The 19,595-nt window shown below is 47.5% G+C and overlaps 1 protein-coding gene across 1 annotated transcript in view; it reads left to right on the forward strand.

Moving 5' to 3' along the window:
• Positions 1 to 19,281, forward strand: part of LOC115471198 (beta-microseminoprotein A1-like) — a 53,440-nt gene extending 34,159 nt beyond the window's left edge. The window contains exon 4 of the mRNA XM_030204899.1: positions 18,912 to 19,281. Coding sequence (XP_030060759.1) covers positions 18,912 to 19,041 — 130 coding nt within the window. The 3' untranslated portion in view covers positions 19,042 to 19,281. The remainder of the gene's footprint in view (positions 1 to 18,911) is intronic.
• Positions 19,282 to 19,595: the final 314 nt, after the last annotated feature.

Raw genomic sequence — 19,595 nt, forward strand, 5'->3', positions numbered from 1 at the left:
AGTAGAAGACAAGTGAGCAGAGGGTTGGTGTGAGAAGATGAAGGATTAAATGAGGAAGCAACTTTTCTACCTGTGACAGAGTGGAAAGATCAAAGGTAGAGAGCAAAGACACTGGTGCCATAGTCACAATGGAAACAGGGGGTGGGGATAGGGTTACCATATGGCTCCAGAAAAAGGAGGACACATTGATCCAGTCCAGGTTTTGCTTCCATTGAAAGCAGTGGAACTAAAACCCAGACTGGCTCAATCTGTCCTCCTTTTTCTGGAGCCATATGGTAACCCTAGGTGAGGATGAAGTGGTAAGCTCTGCCCAAGCCATTCAACTCTGGCAGAAATTTCCTTGACAAAGTCATCTGCAGAAAGGTGTTAGGGCTCAGTAGTTTGTGCCCTCATAGTTAGACATTTAAGAGTACAGAACAGCTGTGAGGGATTGGGCTCAGTGGATTAACTAGGAGAGATGGTACTTCCTGGCCTGAGAAAGGAAAGATCTGTAAAAGCTAGAGAGTTCCTTAAAAGACTGCAGAGTCCTAGTGGAGGGATTTTTGTGCCAGACGCATTCAGACCTTCTGAGTTGATGTTTCAGAAGCCTAAATTTAGAGTGGTACCAGACTTCCATATGCCTATGTTTAGAGGCACAAGGACTCTCAGGGACTACTCTATCAAGTGCCAAATATAAGGTATGATTCCAAGCATCAAACTGTTCTGAAAGATTAAGGGATAAGTAATCAAAGGGAATGACTGAATGATTGAAAAAGGTTTCTACATTGAAATTACATAAATCTCTACAAATGAAGGAATCAGAAGAGATGAAAGATGACTGAACTGGAAGTCCCAACCATAAATCAAAGGAGATGACAAAGTGGTCAAACCAAGGAATGGGAAAAGTTGAAAGATGAAGACTGTCATCCGGTGTCATTAGTAATGTGGTAATAAGAACATCCAAGGTGTGTCCTGCACAATGAGTAGTTGAGGTAGACCAATATCATGGAAAAATGAAAGAGAATCCTGAGTGAGGGCATCAAGAGGATCATCGAAGTGAATGCTGAGGTTCTCTAACACAAGAACAGGGTTCTGGGAAAGTGCATAGGAGGAGAGCTGATGCTAAAAGAGAAACAGAGAGGAAAGAGTAACTGGGGGTGGTTGATATAGAATCAGAATATCTAATCAGTAAGGATGTTCTAATGTAATTGATAGAGGCTCAAGGATGGAAAGACATGTGGAGGGGCATTTTTGAAAGAAACGTCTAAATCAGAATTTGGATGTTTTACAAAGACGTCCAAATTCCAAACAGGAAAGAAGGTCATTTTCAAAAAAGATGGACATCTATCTTTTGTGTTCGAAAATACTATGGACATCCTGTGATTTGGACGTGTTTGTGATTTGGATGGCCTTTTTTTGGTCCATATTCAAACACAAGACGTCCAAATGCAAGCTGTCCAAAACAGAAGAGGAGTGGCTTAATGGTTACTGCAGTGGGCTTTGATCCTGGCAACATGGGTTCAATTCCCACTGCTGCTCTGTGTAACTTTGGGCAAGTCAAATGCACCAAGGGCATTTTTGGATATGACATCTATGTCTGAATTTGGACGTTTTTTGTAAAACATCCAAAATCAGAACAGGAAAGGTCATTTTCTACAAAAAAAAAAAGTCTATCTTTTCCTTTTGAAAATGGTGTTTGGAAAAATGTTTTGTGGTTTGGGGGAGTAAGGGAAGATGATCCCTGAGTCCCTCCAGTGGTCATCTGGTGATTTGAGGCACCTCTTGTGTGGAGTAGAGGAGAAGCCTAGTGGTTAGTGCAGCAGACTTTGATCCTGGGGAAGTGGGTGCAATTCCCACTGCAGCTATTCAGTATAAAAACAGGTCTAGCTCAAAACATCTAATATTTGTTCCATTATGGCTGAAAGACAACCAAGTCCCATCTCAAGCACACCCCCTTGAGATTTGGATGTACTTCAGAGAAAGACATCCAAAAAGAGGTTTCCATAATAGTGATTTGGACATTTCTGTGAGATAAATGTCCAAATGCTGACTTATGTCACTTTTTGGATGTCTATCTCTTTAGAAAATGAGCCTGATAGTGTCCTGAAGTGTCCAGATGGCAAGAGATGACATATTATAGCTAAGCAACCACTTCTCTTAGAGGTGCAGTGAATAGAGAGTTGATGATACCCAGATGGACAACATGGTACAACTTTTAAAATGAACAGGAGGAAATATTTTTTCACTTAACGAATAGCTAGGCTCTGGAACTCATTGCCAGAGGTTGTGGTATCAGCGATTAGTGTATCTGGGTTTTAAAAATGTTTGGACAAGTTCCTGGAGGAAAATCCATAGACTGCTATTGAGATAGACATGGAGAAGCCACTGCTTGCCTGGAATGTTGCTACTATTTGGGTTTCTGCCAGGTACTTGTGACCTGGATTGGCCACTATTGGAAACAGGTTACTGGGCTAAATGGACCATTGGTCTGACCCAGTATGGTTACTCTTATGTACTTATAGATTAAGATAAGCTATATTAGAGTCAAGGAATCAGTCTCAACTAGGCACAGAAAATGTGGGCAAGCGTCCTCTAGATAAGATCTAACTAGTTGGACTTTTCTGGTTTTTGCCACATCCAGGCCAAATGTATAAGCTAGATGCATAGGCATCTTATATCAGCACCTATTCATAAATCCCCACATTCTATAAATGGCACCCGAAGTTAGGTGCACAATTGAGCACACAGTTATATAACAGGGTCATTTAAGCGCATAAACTAATTGGTTAATTAGCACTCAATTTACACTTAATTGGCATTAATATCAATAATTGGTTTTAATAAGCATTAATAGGCACTAATCAGGGTTGCCAGATGGGGAAAAAGTTCCCAGCCCAACCTGCACCTAAAACAAGGCCAAAGACAGCCCAGGCTGCCTAATGGGCTTGGGTGGGGGGTGTCTGACCCGTACAAGCACGCTTGCTCTGCCTCCTCTCCTCTTACCAGGTGCTGCTGTGCTGTCCACTCCTCATCACGTGACCGACGTGCTGCTGCTACTACCTGGCTGGATCCTCCTCCAGAGTGTAATGAGGTCATCAGCTGATGACCTCATCACCCACCTCTCTCTTTCATATTGGTCAGATTTGGAACTGGAATGAGGCTTGAGATCTAGTGGCTTTCCCCTTATCTACCTTAATAGCAGGAACTTGTTCAAACCTTTTTTAAACCCGGATACAGGGCAGAATTCTATATAACACATGGTGAGTAGCGAGCTTAAATTTATTTATTTATTTATTTGTAGCATTTGTATCCCACATTTTCCCACCTATTTGCAGGCTTAATGTGGCTTACATTGTTCCGTAATGATGATCACCAATTCCGGAAAGAGAAATACATAGTTATAATGGAGGTAACGTGGAGGGGCATAACCAAACGGGGCCGGCCATCTCTAAGGGCAGCCATCTCCGGGGGCGGCCCCAGAAAGGGGCGGAGCCAACCGTATTATCGAACAAGATGGTCGGCCATCTTTTGTTTCAATAATACGGTCGGGGCCGGCCAAATCTCAACATTTGGGTCGACCTAAATGTTGAGATCGCTGGACTTAGAGATGGCCGGCATCAGTTTTTGCCAGTAATGGAAACCGAGGCCAACCATCTCAAAACCGGCCAAATGCAAGCAATTTGGTCGTGGGAGGAGCCAGCATTCCTAGTGCACTGATTCCCCCTCACATGCCAAGACACCAAACGGGCACCCTAGGGGGCACTGCAGTGGACTTCATAAAATGCTCCCAGGTACACATTTCACCATAGCTCCCTTACTTTGTGTGCTGAGCCCCCCAAAACCCACTACCCACAACTGTACACCACTACCATAGCCTTTACTGGTGAAGGGGGCCACCTAGATGTGGGTACAGTGGGTTTGTGGTGGGTGTTGGAGGGCTCCCATTTACCACCACAAGTGTAACGGGTAGGGGGGGATGGTCCTTGGTCTGCCTGCCTGAAGTGCACTGCAGTACCCACTAAAAACTGCTCCAGGGACCTGTATAGTGCTGTCAGGGAGCTGGGTATGACATTTCAGGCTGGCATAGAGGCTGCCAAAAATGTGTTAAATTTTTTTTTTGGGATGGGAGAGGGTTGGTGACCACTGGGGGAGTAAGGGGAGGTGATCCCCCATTCCCTCCGGTGGTCATCTGGTCAGTTGGGGCACCTTTTTGAGGCTTGGTCCAGAAAAAAAATGGACCAAATAAAGCCGGCGACGTGCTCGTCATGGCCGGCTTTCTTTTTTCCATTATCAGCTGAACCCGGCCATCTCTTAACCACACCCTCGTCCTGTCTTCGCTACCCTGCCGACATGCCCCCTTAAACGTTGGCCGGCTCCACGACGGGAAAAAGTTGAGGCCAGCCAAAATCGGCTTTCCAATATGCTGGCGGCCATCTCCTGATTTGTGTCGAAAGATAGCCACCCTTCTCTTTCAAAAATAAGCAGGAGAGTGGATTAGGTAATCAGGTAGAGTTCATTTTCATGATAAGAAATAAAAGGTATTGTGTTAAAATTCAATCGTGATAGATTAGCTTAAACTATCAGGAATAGAGAGTTCCATTTTGTATAGTTCTGGTATAGATTTTGTTTACTGGTATTTAGGATGGGTCTTTGTGGTATGCCTTATTGAATAGGTTGGTTTTCAGTAATTTTTGGAAATTATTTATGTCGTGTGTTGTTTTTATGGATTTTGATAGTTCATTCCATATTTGCGTGCTTACATAGGAGAAACTGGATACATATGTTAATTTATATTTTATTCCTTTGCAGTTGGAGTAGTGGAGATTCAGGGAAAGTGCAGGGTACAAATGTAATAAATAAATAAAGTGAGCCACTGACGCAGCCATAGCTCTAACATTATGAGCCGTGACATGGCCCTCTAGAGTCAGCCCAGCTTGGGCATAAGTGAAGGATATGCAATCCGCTAGCCAATTAGAGATTGTGCGTTTTCAGATGGCAACTCCCCTCCTGTTGAGATCAAAAGAAACAAACAATTGGGCGGACTGTCTATAGGGCTTTGTCCGCTCCACGTAAAAGGCCAATGCTCTCTTACAGTCCAAGGTGTGCAACTTGTCTTCACCAGGGCGGGTATGAGGACAGGGAAAAAATGTTGGCAAGACAATTGACTGATTCAGATGGAACTCCGACACCACCTTCGGCAAGAACGTAGGGTGAGTGTGGAGGACTACTCTGTTATGGTGAAACTTGATATAGGGTGCATGAACTGCCAGTGCTTGGAGCTCACTGACTCTACGAGCTGAAGTAACAGCCACCAAGAAAATGACCGTCCAGGTCAAGTACTTCAGATGGCAGGAATTCAGTGGCTCAAAAGGAGCTTTCATCAGCAGGGTGAGAACAACGTTGAGATCCCATTGCACTGGTGGAGGTTTGAATGGGGGCTTTGACAAAAGCAAACCTCTCATGAAGCGAACTACTAAAGGCTGTCCAGAGATAAGCTGACCTTCTACACGGTGATGATAAGCACTAATTGCACTAAGGTGGACCCTTACGGAGTTGATTTTAAGACCAGACTCTGATAAGTGTAGAAGGTATTCAAGCAGGGTCTGTGTATGGCAAGAACAAGGATCTAGGGCCTTGCTGTCACACCAGACGGCAAACCTCCTCCATTTGAAAGAATAACTCTTTTTCATGGAATCTTTCCTGGAAGCAAGCAAAACCCAGGAGACGCCCTCCGAAAGGCCCAAGGAGGCAACTTCTAAGTTCTCAACATCCAGGCCGTGAGAGCCAAAGACTGGAGGTTGGGATGTAGAAGAGACCCCTCGTTCTGAGAGATGAGGGTCGGAAAACAGTCCAATCTCCATGGTTCTTCGAAGGACAACTCCAGAAGAAGAAGGAACCAGATCAGACGAGGCCAAAAAGGTGCAATCAGAATCATGGTTCCGCGATCTTGTTTAAGTTTCAGCAGAGATTTCCCTGCTAGAGGTATGGGAGGATACACATACAGAAGACCTGTCCCCCAATGGAGGAGAAAGGCATCTGATGCTAGTCTGTCGTGGGCCTAAAGTCTGGAACAGAACTGAGGGACCTTGTGATTGATCTGAGTGGCAAAAAGATCGATCGAGGGGGTGCCCCACGCTCGGAAGATCTTGCGGACAATGTCCATGTGTAGAGACCACTCATGAGGTTGCATTATCCTGCTCAGTCTTTCAGCCAGACTGTTGTTTACGCCTGCCAGGTATGTGGCCTGAAGAAACATACTGTAACGGCAAGCCCAAAGCCACATCCGGACGGCTCCCTGACACAGAGGGCGAGATCCGGTGCCCCCCTGCTTGTTGGTGTAATACATTGCAACCTGATCGTCCATCTGAATTAGAATGACTTGGTTGGACAACCGATCTCTGAAATACTTTAGAGCGTTTCAGATCACTCGTAATTCCAGGAGGTTGATCTGTAGATCCCTTTCCTGAAAGGACCAAGCTCCTTGAATGTGAAAACCATCTACATGAGCTCCCCACCCCAGAAGGGATGCATCCGTCATCAGCACTTTTTGCGGCTGAGGAATTTGGAAAGGACGTCCCAAAGTCAAATTGGTTTGAATGGTCCACCATTGAAGGGAACTGCAAAAATTGGTGGAAAGATGGACTACATCCTCTAGATCCCCTGTGGCCTGACACCACTGGGAAGCTAGGGTCCATTGAGCTGACCTCATATGTAAACGTACCATGGGAATCACATGAACCATGGAAGCCATGTGCCCTAAGAGCCTCAACATCTGCTGAGCTGTGATCTGTAGAGACGCTCGAGCCGAGGACACCAGGGCCAGAAGATTGTCTGCCCTTGCCTGGGGAAGATAAGCTCGAGACGTCTGTGTGTCCAACAGAGCTCCAATAAATTCCAATTTCTGAACCGGGACAAGGTGGGACTTGGGATAATTGATTACAAACACCAGTAGCTCCAGCAGTCGAATAGTCATCCGCATGGATTGTAGAGCCCCTGCCTCCGAGGTGCTCTTCACCAGCCGATCGTCGAGATAAGGGAACACATGCACTCCCAGTCTGCGTAGCGATGCTGCAACAACTGCCAGACACTTTGTAAAGACCCTGGGCGCAGATGCGAGACCAAAGGGCAGTACACAGTATTGAAAGTGCTGTATTCCCAGCCGAAACTGAAGATACTTCCTGTGAGCTGGGAGTATCGAGATGTGGGTATAGGCATCCTTTAAGTCCAGAGAGCATAGCCAATCGTTTTCCTGAATCATGGGAAGAAGGGTGCCCAGGGAAACCATCCTGAACTTTTCTCGGACCAGGAATTTGTTCAGGCCCCTTAGGTCTAGGATGGGATGCATCCTCCCTGTTTTCTTTTGCACCTGGAATAGAATCCCAGCCCTTCTTCCCCTGGTGGAACGGGTTCAACCGCATTGGCCTGTAGAAGGGTGGAGAGTTCCTCTGCAAGTACCTGCTTGTGCTGGGAGCTGAAGGACTGAGCTCCCAGTGGGCAATTTGGAGGTTTGGATTCCAGATTGAGGGTGTATCTTAACCGGACTATTTGAAGAACCCACCCGTCGGAGGTTAAAAGAGGCCACCTTTGGTGAAAAAATATCAACCTCCCCCTGACAGGCAGGTCGTCCGGCACGAATACCTTTACTGCGGCTATGCTGCACTGGAGCCAGTCAAAAGCCTGTCCCCTGCTTTTGCTGTGGAGCCGAAGGGACCTTAGGCGCACATCACTGATGGGAGCGAGCATGCTGGGAGCGAGCCTAAACAGGCTGTCGAGAAGCAGGAGTGTACCTACGCCTATTATAGGAATAGGGAGCACTCCTCCTCCCTCCAAAAAACCTCCTGGCTGAGGAGGTAGTAGCAGAAGACGCCTGGCAGGAGAGAGAATCCATGGCATCATTGTGCTTCTTGAGGGTATCAACCATGTCCTCAACCTTCTCTCCAAAAAGATTATCCCCCCGGCAAGGAACATCTGCCATTTGCTGCTGGGTCTTCTGATACAGGTCAGAGACAAGCAGCCATGAGAGTCTGCACATCACTATACCTTGAGCAGCTACTCGGGATGCCACATCAAAAGTGTCATAAGTACCCCTGGCCAGGAATTTATGACATGCCTTCTGCTGCCTGATCACCTGGTGAAAAGGTTGAGCAAGCTCCGTAGAAAGTGCTTCAACTAAACTGGACAGTTGCCTCACCGAGTTCCGTAAGTGGATGCTCGTGTAGAGCTGGTATGTTTGGATTTTGGTGGCGAGCATCGCAGCCTGATACGTTCGCCTCCCAAAAGAATCCAGGGTCCTAGACTCTCTGCCTGGGGGCGCCGAGGCATAGTCTCTAGTACTCCTGGCTCTTTTGAGAGCAGAGTCCACCACCATGGAATCTTGAGGAAGTTGGGCCTTCACCATTACAGGCTCTCCATGGACTCTGTACTGGGACTCGGACTTCTTGGGGATGACTGGATTAGATAGAGGGCAAGACCAATTCTGCATAAGCACTTCCCTGAGTGTATTATGCAGGGGGGCCGTTGCAACCTCTGTAGGTGGAGAAGGATAATCCAGGACCTTGAGCATCTCAGCCCTGGGCTCATCCACAACCTCCATGGGAAATGGAATGTCCTTAGACATTTCCTGCACAAAGGATGAGAAGTAAAGACTCTCAGGTGGAGACATCCTTACTTCAATTGGTGGAGTAGGATCAGAGAGAAGCCCACAGGAGTCTTCCTCTGAAAATTTCCTGGGGTCTTCCTCTTCTCCCCATGAATGCTCATCTTCGGTATCGGACCAAAGCTCTCGAAGAGCAGCCCGAACCCGAGCCTGCCTCGACGTCGAGGATCGTCGACCTCGTGGGGGTGTCGAGAAGTCGACTCTTGCCTGGACTCCGGCAAAGCTTCCTCCACCGATGTTGAGGGAGAATCAACCCGGGTAGCAGCTGGCCCAGATGCCGCCTCCACAGTCGGTATGGAAGCACCGCCGAGACTCATGCAGACTGGCGAAGCAAGCCTTCCAGAAGTTCTGGTAGAAGGGCTCTGATGTGCTCGCCGAGAGCACCCATCGGAAAAGGCTGAGGGGCCGGTGCAGGAGTCGGTGCCGAGATCTGAAGGGGCTCGAGAGCCGGTGCCAAGCTGCCAGGTGACCGACGCGGTGACACCTCCTGGCATCGATGCTTCTCGGGTGCCGAAGCACTCGGCTCCCCGGAGCTCCTGGTACCGAGCATAGAAGGAGATCGATGACGGTGCTTCTTAGCCTTCGCTCAACCCCCGTCATTGAGGCTCCTCAGTACCGACGAGGAAGACGTGGAATCCACACGCCTCCTCGGGGCCGGGTCCTACAAAGGTTGGTCCAGGAGGGCCTGCATAGCAGGAGGCCTCGAGACAGGTGGAAACCCGCTCAATGCCTCACTACTCCCAGCTCGGTGCAGTCTTTCGGCAGCCATTACCTGGACTCTCGGTGTCGCTGCTTCCCTTGACGTCACCGCCGATGCCACCGACCTCGGTACCGATGTCAATGCTGACGTCGGACCAGACCGATCAGCAAAACGTTTCTTGCATTGAGCCTCCCAAGCCAGTTGGGTCCGCCTCTTCATTAATTTACACAACTTACAGTTAGCTGGAAGATGGTCGGGCCCAAGGCACTGAAGACACCACGCGTGGGGGTCGGTACCTGAGATGGTCCAGTTGCAGCGAGTACAAGGCTTGAAGCCGCTGGGAGTCTTCGATGACATGGGCGGAAAAAGAGCACCGGCTAAATCAAACAGCTCGATGGTGCCAAAAAAGAGGCACATAAAAAAGGGAAAAGACCCAGCCGAGAAGCCTGAGGACGGCCGCAACGAAAACAAAAGGAAACTTGTAAATTTGGCAAAAAAAACTAAAAAAAAATAATAATAATAAGGGAAAACTATTTGTTTTGTTTTTTTTGAAACACAGAATGAAAAGTGAAGAAAGGGCGCAGCGAAAAATACACGGTTCTCCTGAGCCGAAAAATAGAGAGAGACGCGCAAACACAACTCTCTCCCAGCGCAGATCAAAAAGAACTGAGGGGACACGCTCGCGTCATGGGCGGGAAGCTGCTCACGCATGCGCAGTGCGTCGGGCCCCGTGCGACAGCACGTTCTAGAAAAGTCTTTCTTTTTGGACTAGTTCCGGTCTCCTGGGCCGTCACGGATGACGACCCATCAGTGATGATATCCAGCCTATTTGTCCTCGGAGAAAAACTGGATCGGTCCATCCAGTCTGCCCAATAGTCACAATCATTATCAATTCATGATTAAATCAACAATGAATGTGATATTGAGGGGCATAATCGAACGCGAACGCCCATCTCCATGGGCGTCTATGTCCGAAAATGGGTATGTGAAGAGGCGGGACAGACCGTATTATCGAAAAAGATGGGCGTCCATCTTTTGTTTCAAAAATACGGGTTGGACGGACCAAGTGCCATGGATTTGGTCCCTTCTGAGATGGGCTTTTTTTTTTTTTTTTTGCAATAATGGAAACTAAAAACGCCCAGCTCAGAAACGTCCCAATCCAAGCCATTTGGTCATGGGAAGGACAAATGTACTGTGTAAAAAGTGGGAGTACGACCAAGGATACCAGAAACTGGAAGATGTTCTTAAATAAAAACTTTATTGAAGGTTTGAAGACTCGACACAACGTCGTGTTTCGGCCGTCAGGCCTGCATCAGGAGTCTGCTGTGCAGAGTGCTGCAGAGCAATGTTGATAGAAATCCTCTGAAGATTTTACAGCAGTCTCTTGCACGGAGAATTGCTAGATAGTAATAAGGTTGATTCTTCAAAAATAACGTGGTAGTCTTTAAAAAGACTGTTTAAAAAAGTCCATCAGAAGCGCTGCACGCACTATTGATAATGCATTATCAATAGTGCGTGCAGCGCTTCTGACGGACTTTTTTAAACAGTCTTTTTAAAGACTACCACGTTATTTTTGAAGAATCAACCTTATTACTATCTAGCAATTCTCCGTGCAAGAGACTGCTGTAAAATCTTCAGAGGATTTCTATCAACATTGCTCTGCAGCACTCTGCACAGCAGACTCCTGATGCAGGCCTGACGGCCAAAACACAACGTTGTGTCGACTCTTCAAACCTTCAATAAAGTTTTTATTTAAGAACATCTTCCAGTTTCTGGTATCCTTGGTCGTACTCCCACTTTTTACACATTACTGTTTCTACCGTGGGGTGCTCGAGTTTTCCGCTCACTGGCGGATCTTCTCTCACAAGGACAAATGTACAACACTACCATAGCTCTTAGGGGTGAAGGGGGCAACTACATGTGGGTACAGTGGGTTTTAGAGGCCTCCCATTTACCACCACAAGTGTTACGGGTGGGGGGGGGGGCCTGGGTCTGCCTGCCTGAAGTGCACTGCACTACCCACTAAAAGTGCTCCAGGGACAGGACTTGTTGCTGGTGTATAACCATGGCACAGCAGTTGACACCTGAAGACTAATCTCGCTGAAAACGTCCTTTATTTGAATAAGCACGTTTACTCACAGTTAACTGCAGATCATAGGTTGTGCCCCACTGGCAACGAGTCTCGCTGGTACTGAGATTAGCAGTAGGTCCGAGCTGGCAGAATGGTGTACAATGCCCTCTTTCAGCAACATTCAAGGTAAGAACTAAGTGCTGTAACGCGGCTAACACATAAAAGGGATCTAAAAGTGTCTTACACAAATGGCCACTACCTCATGGACTACCGGAAACAAAACAGGACACACTCTGACCCAGTAAGCAGAGGGAAAAGCACCATGGGAGTAGAGCCTACCAACTACCAACATCGTGAGCATTTAACACAAGCTAGTGGAATCACGGAGCCCAATACCCTACACCCACCACAATGCATTGCTAATGTGACTCTGCAGTGCCCTTAACAGAAAAGGTGTCACACTCACCGAGACCCACATCAGAACCAGGGAAAGGCTGTCAGAGGATAGAACACATTCTCTTATCATGGAGGTGGGTACGGCATTTGAGGCTGGCATAAAGGCTGGGAAAAAAAGTTTGTAAAGTGGGGTTTTTTTTGGTGGGAGGGGGTTAGTGACCACTGGGGAAGTCAGGGGAGGTCATCCCCGATTTTCTCCGGTGGTCATCTGGTCAGTTGGGGCACTTTTTTGGGTCTTGGACCTGAAAAAAAAGGGTCCAAATAAAGCGGACCAAATTCTCGTCAAAAACTCCCTTCTTGTTTTGATTTATCAGCTAAAGACGCCCATCTCTCCTCGGCCGATAACCACGCCCCAGTCCCGCCTTCGCCACACCTCCGACATGCCCTCCTGATCTTTGTTCGTCTCCATGACGGACTGCAGTTGAGGACGCCAAAAATCGGGTTTTGATTATACCAATTTGGGCGCCCACGGGAAACGGACGCCCATCTCCCGATTTGGGTCGAAATATGAGCGTCTTTCTCTTTCAAAAATAAGCTGGATTATATACTTGATTATGGTCTTTCTGTGGCGTTTCTGGGACATAGACCATAGAAGTCCTTATGTTCCAACTGCTGGAGTTGCCCTCAAAGCGCACTCCAGCCTATGGGATTTGCGTTCCAAGACGTATGAGCAGAGACTTGCTGACCTGAACATGTATACCCTGGAGGAAAGGAGGAACAGGGGTGATATGATACAAACGTTCAAATACTTGAAAGGTATTAATCCGCAAAAAAATATTTTCCAGAGATGGGAAGGCGGTAGAACGAGAGGACATGAAATGAGATTGAAGGGGGGCAGACTCAAAAAAGATGTCAGGAAGTATTTCTTCACGGAGAGGGTGGTGGATGCTTGGAATGCCCTCCCGCGGGAGGTGGTGGAGATGAAAACGGTAACGGAATTCAAACATGCGTGGGATGTGCATAAAGGAATCCTGTGCAGCAGGAATGGATCCTCAGAAGCTTAGCCGAAATTGGGTGGCAGAGCAGGTGGGGGAAGAGAGGTTGGTGGTTGGGAGGCGAGGATAGTGGAGGGGAGACTTATAAGGTCCGTGCCAGAGCCGGTGATGGGAGGCGGGACTGGTGGTTGGGAGGTGGGAAATACTGCTGGGCAGACTTGTACGGTCTGTGCCCTGAAAAAGGCAAGTACAAATGAAGGTAAGGTATACACATGAGTTTATCTTGTTGGGCAGACTGGATGGACCATGCAGGTCTTTTTCTGCCGTCATCTACTATGTTACTATGTTCTCATTTGTGGGACACAGACTGTAAAAGTCTGTCCAGCACTGTCCTCATGTTCCAGCCACTAAAGTTGCTGTCTAAACCCTTTCTAGCCCATCCAAAATCAGATTGCCATATATGAGACACAGACCGTACAGGTCTCCCGGTATCGGCCCTAGTTCATCACAGCCGGAGTCACCATGTAAGTGTCACACGACACATCCACACACATACAGCCATTTAAGTTTTGGTTTTTTCTAACTTCCATTTTCTAAATAGAGATCCTCTGTGTTCATCCCATGCCTTTTTGAATTTCGTCACCATTTGTATCTCTACCATCTCGTTAATGGAGGCTTTCCACATCTGTGCTGTTAAAGCAAGGAGGAGGAGGAGACAGCACTCAAAGAACTTGGTACTCGGTAGGTGAGAGGCTGGCGCAAGTGCATCATATACTTCCATGGGAACCCCAAAGGAACTGCTTCCGTTTCCAAGGGAACCCCGCAGAACTGCTTTTGTCCCCACGGGATCCACGCAGAACTGCTTCCGTCCCCACGGGAATCCCATGGGTTCCGAACCCCATTTCCGTGCAAGTCTCATGAGGCTTGACATGTACACTGGAGCTTCACCGTATATGATCTTATGAACCAGAGTGCATGCAGCCAATTTATGCATGCTACTCAATTGAGTAAAAAGCCAATTAGTGGTGATAATTGGCCATTAACAACCAATTATCACAAAGGAGGTGCATGTAAATTCCAATGCGGGTAGCTGAAAGTGGGGGGCGCAGCCATGGAGGAGTGTAGGCAGTGGTGTGCTGGTAAATTTTTAACAACAGGCTCTCTCCCCGGTCCACCTCTGCGCCCCTCCAAATTGCAGAGCTGACTATACCCGGGGAGAGAGCCTGGTGGGTGGGGGGGGGGGGGGGGGGGAGGTAATGCATTACTCTCTCCGGGAATTTTTTTTTTAATGCTCCAAGGCTCCAATCTAATTCATGTGGGATAAAATGCCATAAATAAGTAAATAAATAGATAGAAGCTCTGAACGTTGAGCACCTGATTCCCATAACATGATGTCTGTTTTAGAAGCCCTTTACCAGGAGAAAAAAAATCTCTGCACCAATAACAGGGTTAGGTGTCCCTATAACCAGCCCCTCCAAATGACACACTGATTACGATTTATAACAAGTTACTACTCTACCTATGAAAAGTTATTCCCTTATTATACTTCCTCTGTGTACATCCCTATGCTCAAGACAGTGGCATTTTTAAGAATTTAACTTTTTTTATATATACTGTATCCTCCCCTCCCTACCCCACCGCACCTCACCTCACCTCACCTACCTATTACAGACCTCCTCCCCGATCCCAAGAGCCGAAGGGTCCCACTCCCAGCGCACACCTGAAGGCAGCATCCCTGGTGGTCTAGTGGATTCTTCAGGGCAGGAAAGATCCCCAGTCTTTCCTGCCTGCTGCCGGTGCTGTCCCTCCTCCTGCCGCATCTTCTTTAAAATGGCTGCCGAGACTTAAAAGAGCGGCCTCGCAAGACATCTCCTTCCTCTTTCTTCCCTCCCCTCCATCCATATGCATCTCCTTCCTCTCTCTTCCCTCTCATCCATCCATGTCCAGCTTTTTTCCTCTCCCCCTCCATGATCCATGTCCAGCATTTCTCCTCTCTCCTCCCCTCCATCCATGTTCATCTCACTTCTTCTCTCTTCCCTCCCCTTCATCCATGTCCAGCATTTCAATTCTCTCCCCTCCATCCATGTGCATCTCCTTCCTCTGTCTGCCCTCCCCTCCATTCATGTCCAGAATTTCTCCTCTCTTCCCTAAATCCATGTGCATCTCCTCTTGTCTTTCCTCCCCTCCATTCATGTCCAGCCTTTCTACTTCCTCTGTCTTCCGTCCCTCCCCTCCATCTGTGTCCAGCATTTCTTCTCTCTGTCTTCCCCTCCATCCATGTGCATCTCCTTCCACTCTCTTTTCTCCCCTCCAATATTTCTCCTCTCTTCCCTTCCCTCCATCCATGTCCAGCATTTCTCCTCTCTCCCCTCCCCTCCATCCGTGTGCATCTCCTTCCTGTCTTCTCTCTCCTCCATCCAGGTTCAGCATTTCTCCTGCCCTCCACTCCATGATCCATCCATGTCCAGCAGCTCTCCTCTCTCCCCTGTCCTCCCCTCCCATCCATGTCCAACGATTCTCCTCTGCCCCATCTTCCCCTCCCATCCATGTCCAGCGATTCTCCTCTGCCCCTCTGCCCCTATCTTCACCTCTCATCCATGTCCAGCCATTCTCCTCTCTCCTCTTCTCCCATCCATGTCCAGCCATTCTCCTCTCTCCCCTGCCCTCTTCTCCCATCCATGTCCAGCAATTTCTCCTCTCTCCCCTCCCCTCCATGTCCAGCAATTCTCCTTTGCCCCCTATCCTCCCCTCACATCCATGTGCAGTGACTTGCCCCAGCCTCCACCTGCCCCTTTTATCAGCCCCCGAGACAAATTCCAGTTCCAACCCCCCAGCGCCGGCTCACTTACTACTAATAATAATTTCCATAGTGCTACTAGACATATGCAACGCTGTACATATTATATACAGATACTCAGGAGCTTAGTCAAGATCGGGAGGCGGGGCCGGTGGTTGGGAGGCGGGGATAGTGCTGGGTAGACTTATATGGTCTGTGCCAGAGCCGGTGGTGGGAGACGGGACTGGTGGTTGGGAGGCAGGAATAGTGCTGGGCAGACTTATACGGTCTGTGCCAGAGCCAGTGGTGGGAGGCGGGGCTGGTGGTTGGGAGGCGGGGATAGTGCTGGGCAGACTTATACGGTCTGTGCCAGAGCCGGTGGTTGGGAGGCGGGGCTGGTGGTTGGGAGGCGGGGATAGTGCTGGGCAGACTTATACGGTCTGTGCCCTGAAGAGCACAGGTACAAACCAAAGTAGGGTATACACAAAAAGTAGCACATGAGTTATCTTGTTGGGCAGACTGGATGGACCATGCAGGTCTTTTTCTGCCGTCATCTACTATGTTACTATGTTACTTTCTCTGTTCCTGGAGGGCTCACTAAGTTTTTTTTGTACCTGGGACAATAGAGGGTTAAATGACTTGTCCAAGGTCACAAGGAGCTGCAGTGGGAATCAAACCCAGGTTGCCAGGATCAAAGCACACTGCAGTAACCATTGGGCCACTCCTCCACTTTGCCAACTTCTTCCACCCCCCCTCCCCAGCAGCCCACATTTCCTACTTTCTTCCACCCCCTCTCTCCTCCAACACACATTAACTATCTCCCCCACCCCCAGCAGCCTATCAACACTCTCCTCCACCCCGCAGTCCATGTTAACTTACCTACATTTCCTGCGTTTTCACCCAACATCCCAAGATAACCATCTCCTTCCTGCCTCCCCCCCATCAGCCCACGTCAACCATCTCCCTTCTAGCCCCCTCCCCCCACTCAACGCCAGCAGCCTACATTTCCTGCCTTCTTCCAGACCCCCCCCCCCCGGATCCCCGCTCCCCAGGTCTTCCATCATCTCATGCCCACCCTCTGCTCCCCGATAACCCTCCTTTCCTTCCTGCTGCCACGGAAACAGGAAATGCATCAGAGGAGGGCGGAACACTGAGAGGGAAGGGAAGGCTGGAGGCGAACCGAGCCTGCTGCTTTCAATGCCGGCACTGCGACTCAAGGAAAAATACAATAGTTAAAGGTAGGGTGGCGGCAGGAAGGAAAGGAGGGCTATCGGGGAGCTGAGGGCGGGCAGGAGATGATGGACGACCTGGGGAGAAGTGGAGCCTGCAGCTCGCAAGAAGCCAAAAAATTTAACAACTGGCTCTTGCGAGCCGATGCGAGCCAGCTCCAGCACACCACTAAGTGTAGGCATTTTGGGGCTTCAATCACATTTTCGCACATTGTTATAGAATTCAGGGGAAAGCATGTACATTTAGGCACAGTATTTACACCAGGTTTGCAGTGATGTAAATGGCTACACCTAAATGTACATGTGTTCCTCCAGCTTGTGTGCTATTCTATAAACCACGTCTTACTGTAGATGCGGTTTATAGAATAGCATAAAAGTGCATTATTCCGATGCGCAACCATTACTGAATCTGGTCCTAACTGCTGTTACCACATCCTCCAGCACTGTGTGTCGAGCGAAAAAATATTTTCTTCTAATTGTTTTAAAAGTATTATCTTGTCACTTCATGGAGTGTCCCATAATCTTTGTACTTTTTGAAGCAGTAAATAATTGATTCAGGTTTACCAGTCCTACTCCACTCAGGATTCTATAGACCTCTATCATATTCCCCCTCAGGCTCAGCTATCTCTCAAAGGCCCTAACTTCTTAAGATTTTTCTCATATCAGAGTCGTCCCCATCCTCTTAATTATTTTGGTTACCCTTCTTTGAACCTTTTCTAATTCTGCTACATCTTTTTTGAGATGTAGTGACCAGAATTGCACACAATACTCAAGGTAGGGTCACATCACAAAGGGGCCCTTTTACTAAGCTGTGGTAAAAAAGTGGCCTTCACTAGTTTGGGCATGTGAAATTGGCACGTTCTGGGCCATTTTTTTACCGCGGCTGCGAAAAAGCCTTTTTTTTAAATAGGGCAGTAAATTACTGTGCGCTAATATTAAAAGTAGCGTGTGGCTAGTTACTGCCTGAGCCCTTAACACCACCTAACTCCAGACTCCGTTCCTTTTATCTCGCCGCACCTTATGCCTGGAATAGACTTCCTGAGCCATTACGTCAAGCTCCATCCCTGGCCGCCTTCAAATCCGGGCTAAAGGCCTACCTGTTTGATGCTGCTTTTGACTCCTAACTTGTCACTTGCTTGTAAGCTTTATCTTGTCTTCCTCTCTTCAATAGTCCCTTTCCCTATGTGTCCTATCTGTCTGTCCTACCCTTATCCCTTATTTGTACTGTCTGTCTGTCCTGATTTAGATTGTAAGCTCTTTTGAGCAGGGACTGTCTTTTCTTCATGTTCAATTGTGAAGCGCTGCGTACGATTGGTAGCGCTATAGAAATGATTTGTAGTAGTAGTAGTATTTACTTAGCAGAAAGGGCTCACATGGTACTCGTGCGATAATCAGGCAGTGCACCAATGTGACCACACTGCCGATTACCGCCGGGAATGCCCCCCACGGTAGAACATAGAAAATTGTTTTCCACCATGGGAAACAGTGTGTGCCAACTTCAGAATTACCGCCAGGCACCTGCGCTATCCCGTTGGTAGTGTCGATTTGGCACATGCTACCCGCGCATTAGGCCTTACCGTGGCTTAGTAAAAGGGCCCAGAGTGATACAGAGGCATTACGATATTCTTTGTCTTATTTTCTATCCCTTGTCTAATAATTCACAATATTGTTTTTTTGACATCTGCCACACCCTAAGCAGAACATATTAACATATTAACCATGATAACACCTAGATCTTTTTCTTGGATGATAACTCCTAATGTTCAACCTAGCATCAAGTAATTATGATTTAGATTATTCTTCCCAATCTGCAGCACTTTTCTTTTGTCCACATTAAATTTCATCTGCATTTAAATGCCCTGTCTTCCAATTTCTTAAGGTCCTCCTGCAATTTCTCACAGTCAGCATGCTGTTTAACCACTTGAAATTAATTTTGTGTCATCTTCAAATTTAATCACCTTACTCGTCATTCACATTTCCAGATCAGTTATAAATTGGGTTCAACCCTCCTTTATGGGAATCTGATCCTGATATATATATATATATATATAAGTCCTTGTACACTATTTTTCATGTTCTGACAATTTTATTTTCTCTGTTCTTTGATAGCTTTGCTACTCCAGTAGGATATGATGAGGATAACTGTGAAGCTTTCTTTGATGAGAATTCCTGCTCTTACACTGTGGTGAAGAAGGATGACCCCAAGGAAACCTGTGAAGTGACTGCTTATGTTGGTTAAGAGACTGCTGAAACTTCTGTCTGCCATGCTAACCCCAGACAGAACTGGAAAGCAGGATTGGTGGAGGACAATGCAAAAATCAGTAGCTGTGTTCACCTCTGCTTACTTATAAATGATCTGATAACAGTCCTGAATTAAAACAGCAATCCTAAATGTAAAACTCTTCTGCTCTTTTCCACTGAAAACTTTGCTAAGTCCTGGTTTATGATTTCTATGTGATGAAAATAAAATGCATTACAATAAGCATGCAGCATCTCCTTTCTCCCAATGCATACACTTAGGGGCCCTTTTACTAAGATGTGGGAGGGCTAATCGGCACTACCTCCAGGCTAGTGCATGCACCTGGTGGTAATTCTGAGTTTGGCATGTGTCACGGTACAAAATTTTCTATTTTCTACCGCAGGAGGGCATTCCCAGTGGTAATTAGCAGTTTGACGTACGCTGCATGGTTACCACATGGGTAGCATGTGAACCTTTATTGCTAAGTCAATGGGTTAGCGGTAAGGGCTCAGGCAGTAAATAGGCGCATGCTAGTTTTAATTTCAGTGCCCACC

This window comes from Microcaecilia unicolor, chromosome 5 (assembly GCF_901765095.1).
Source record: "Microcaecilia unicolor chromosome 5, aMicUni1.1, whole genome shotgun sequence".
In the NCBI taxonomy this organism is placed as follows: domain Eukaryota; kingdom Metazoa; phylum Chordata; class Amphibia; order Gymnophiona; family Siphonopidae; genus Microcaecilia; species Microcaecilia unicolor.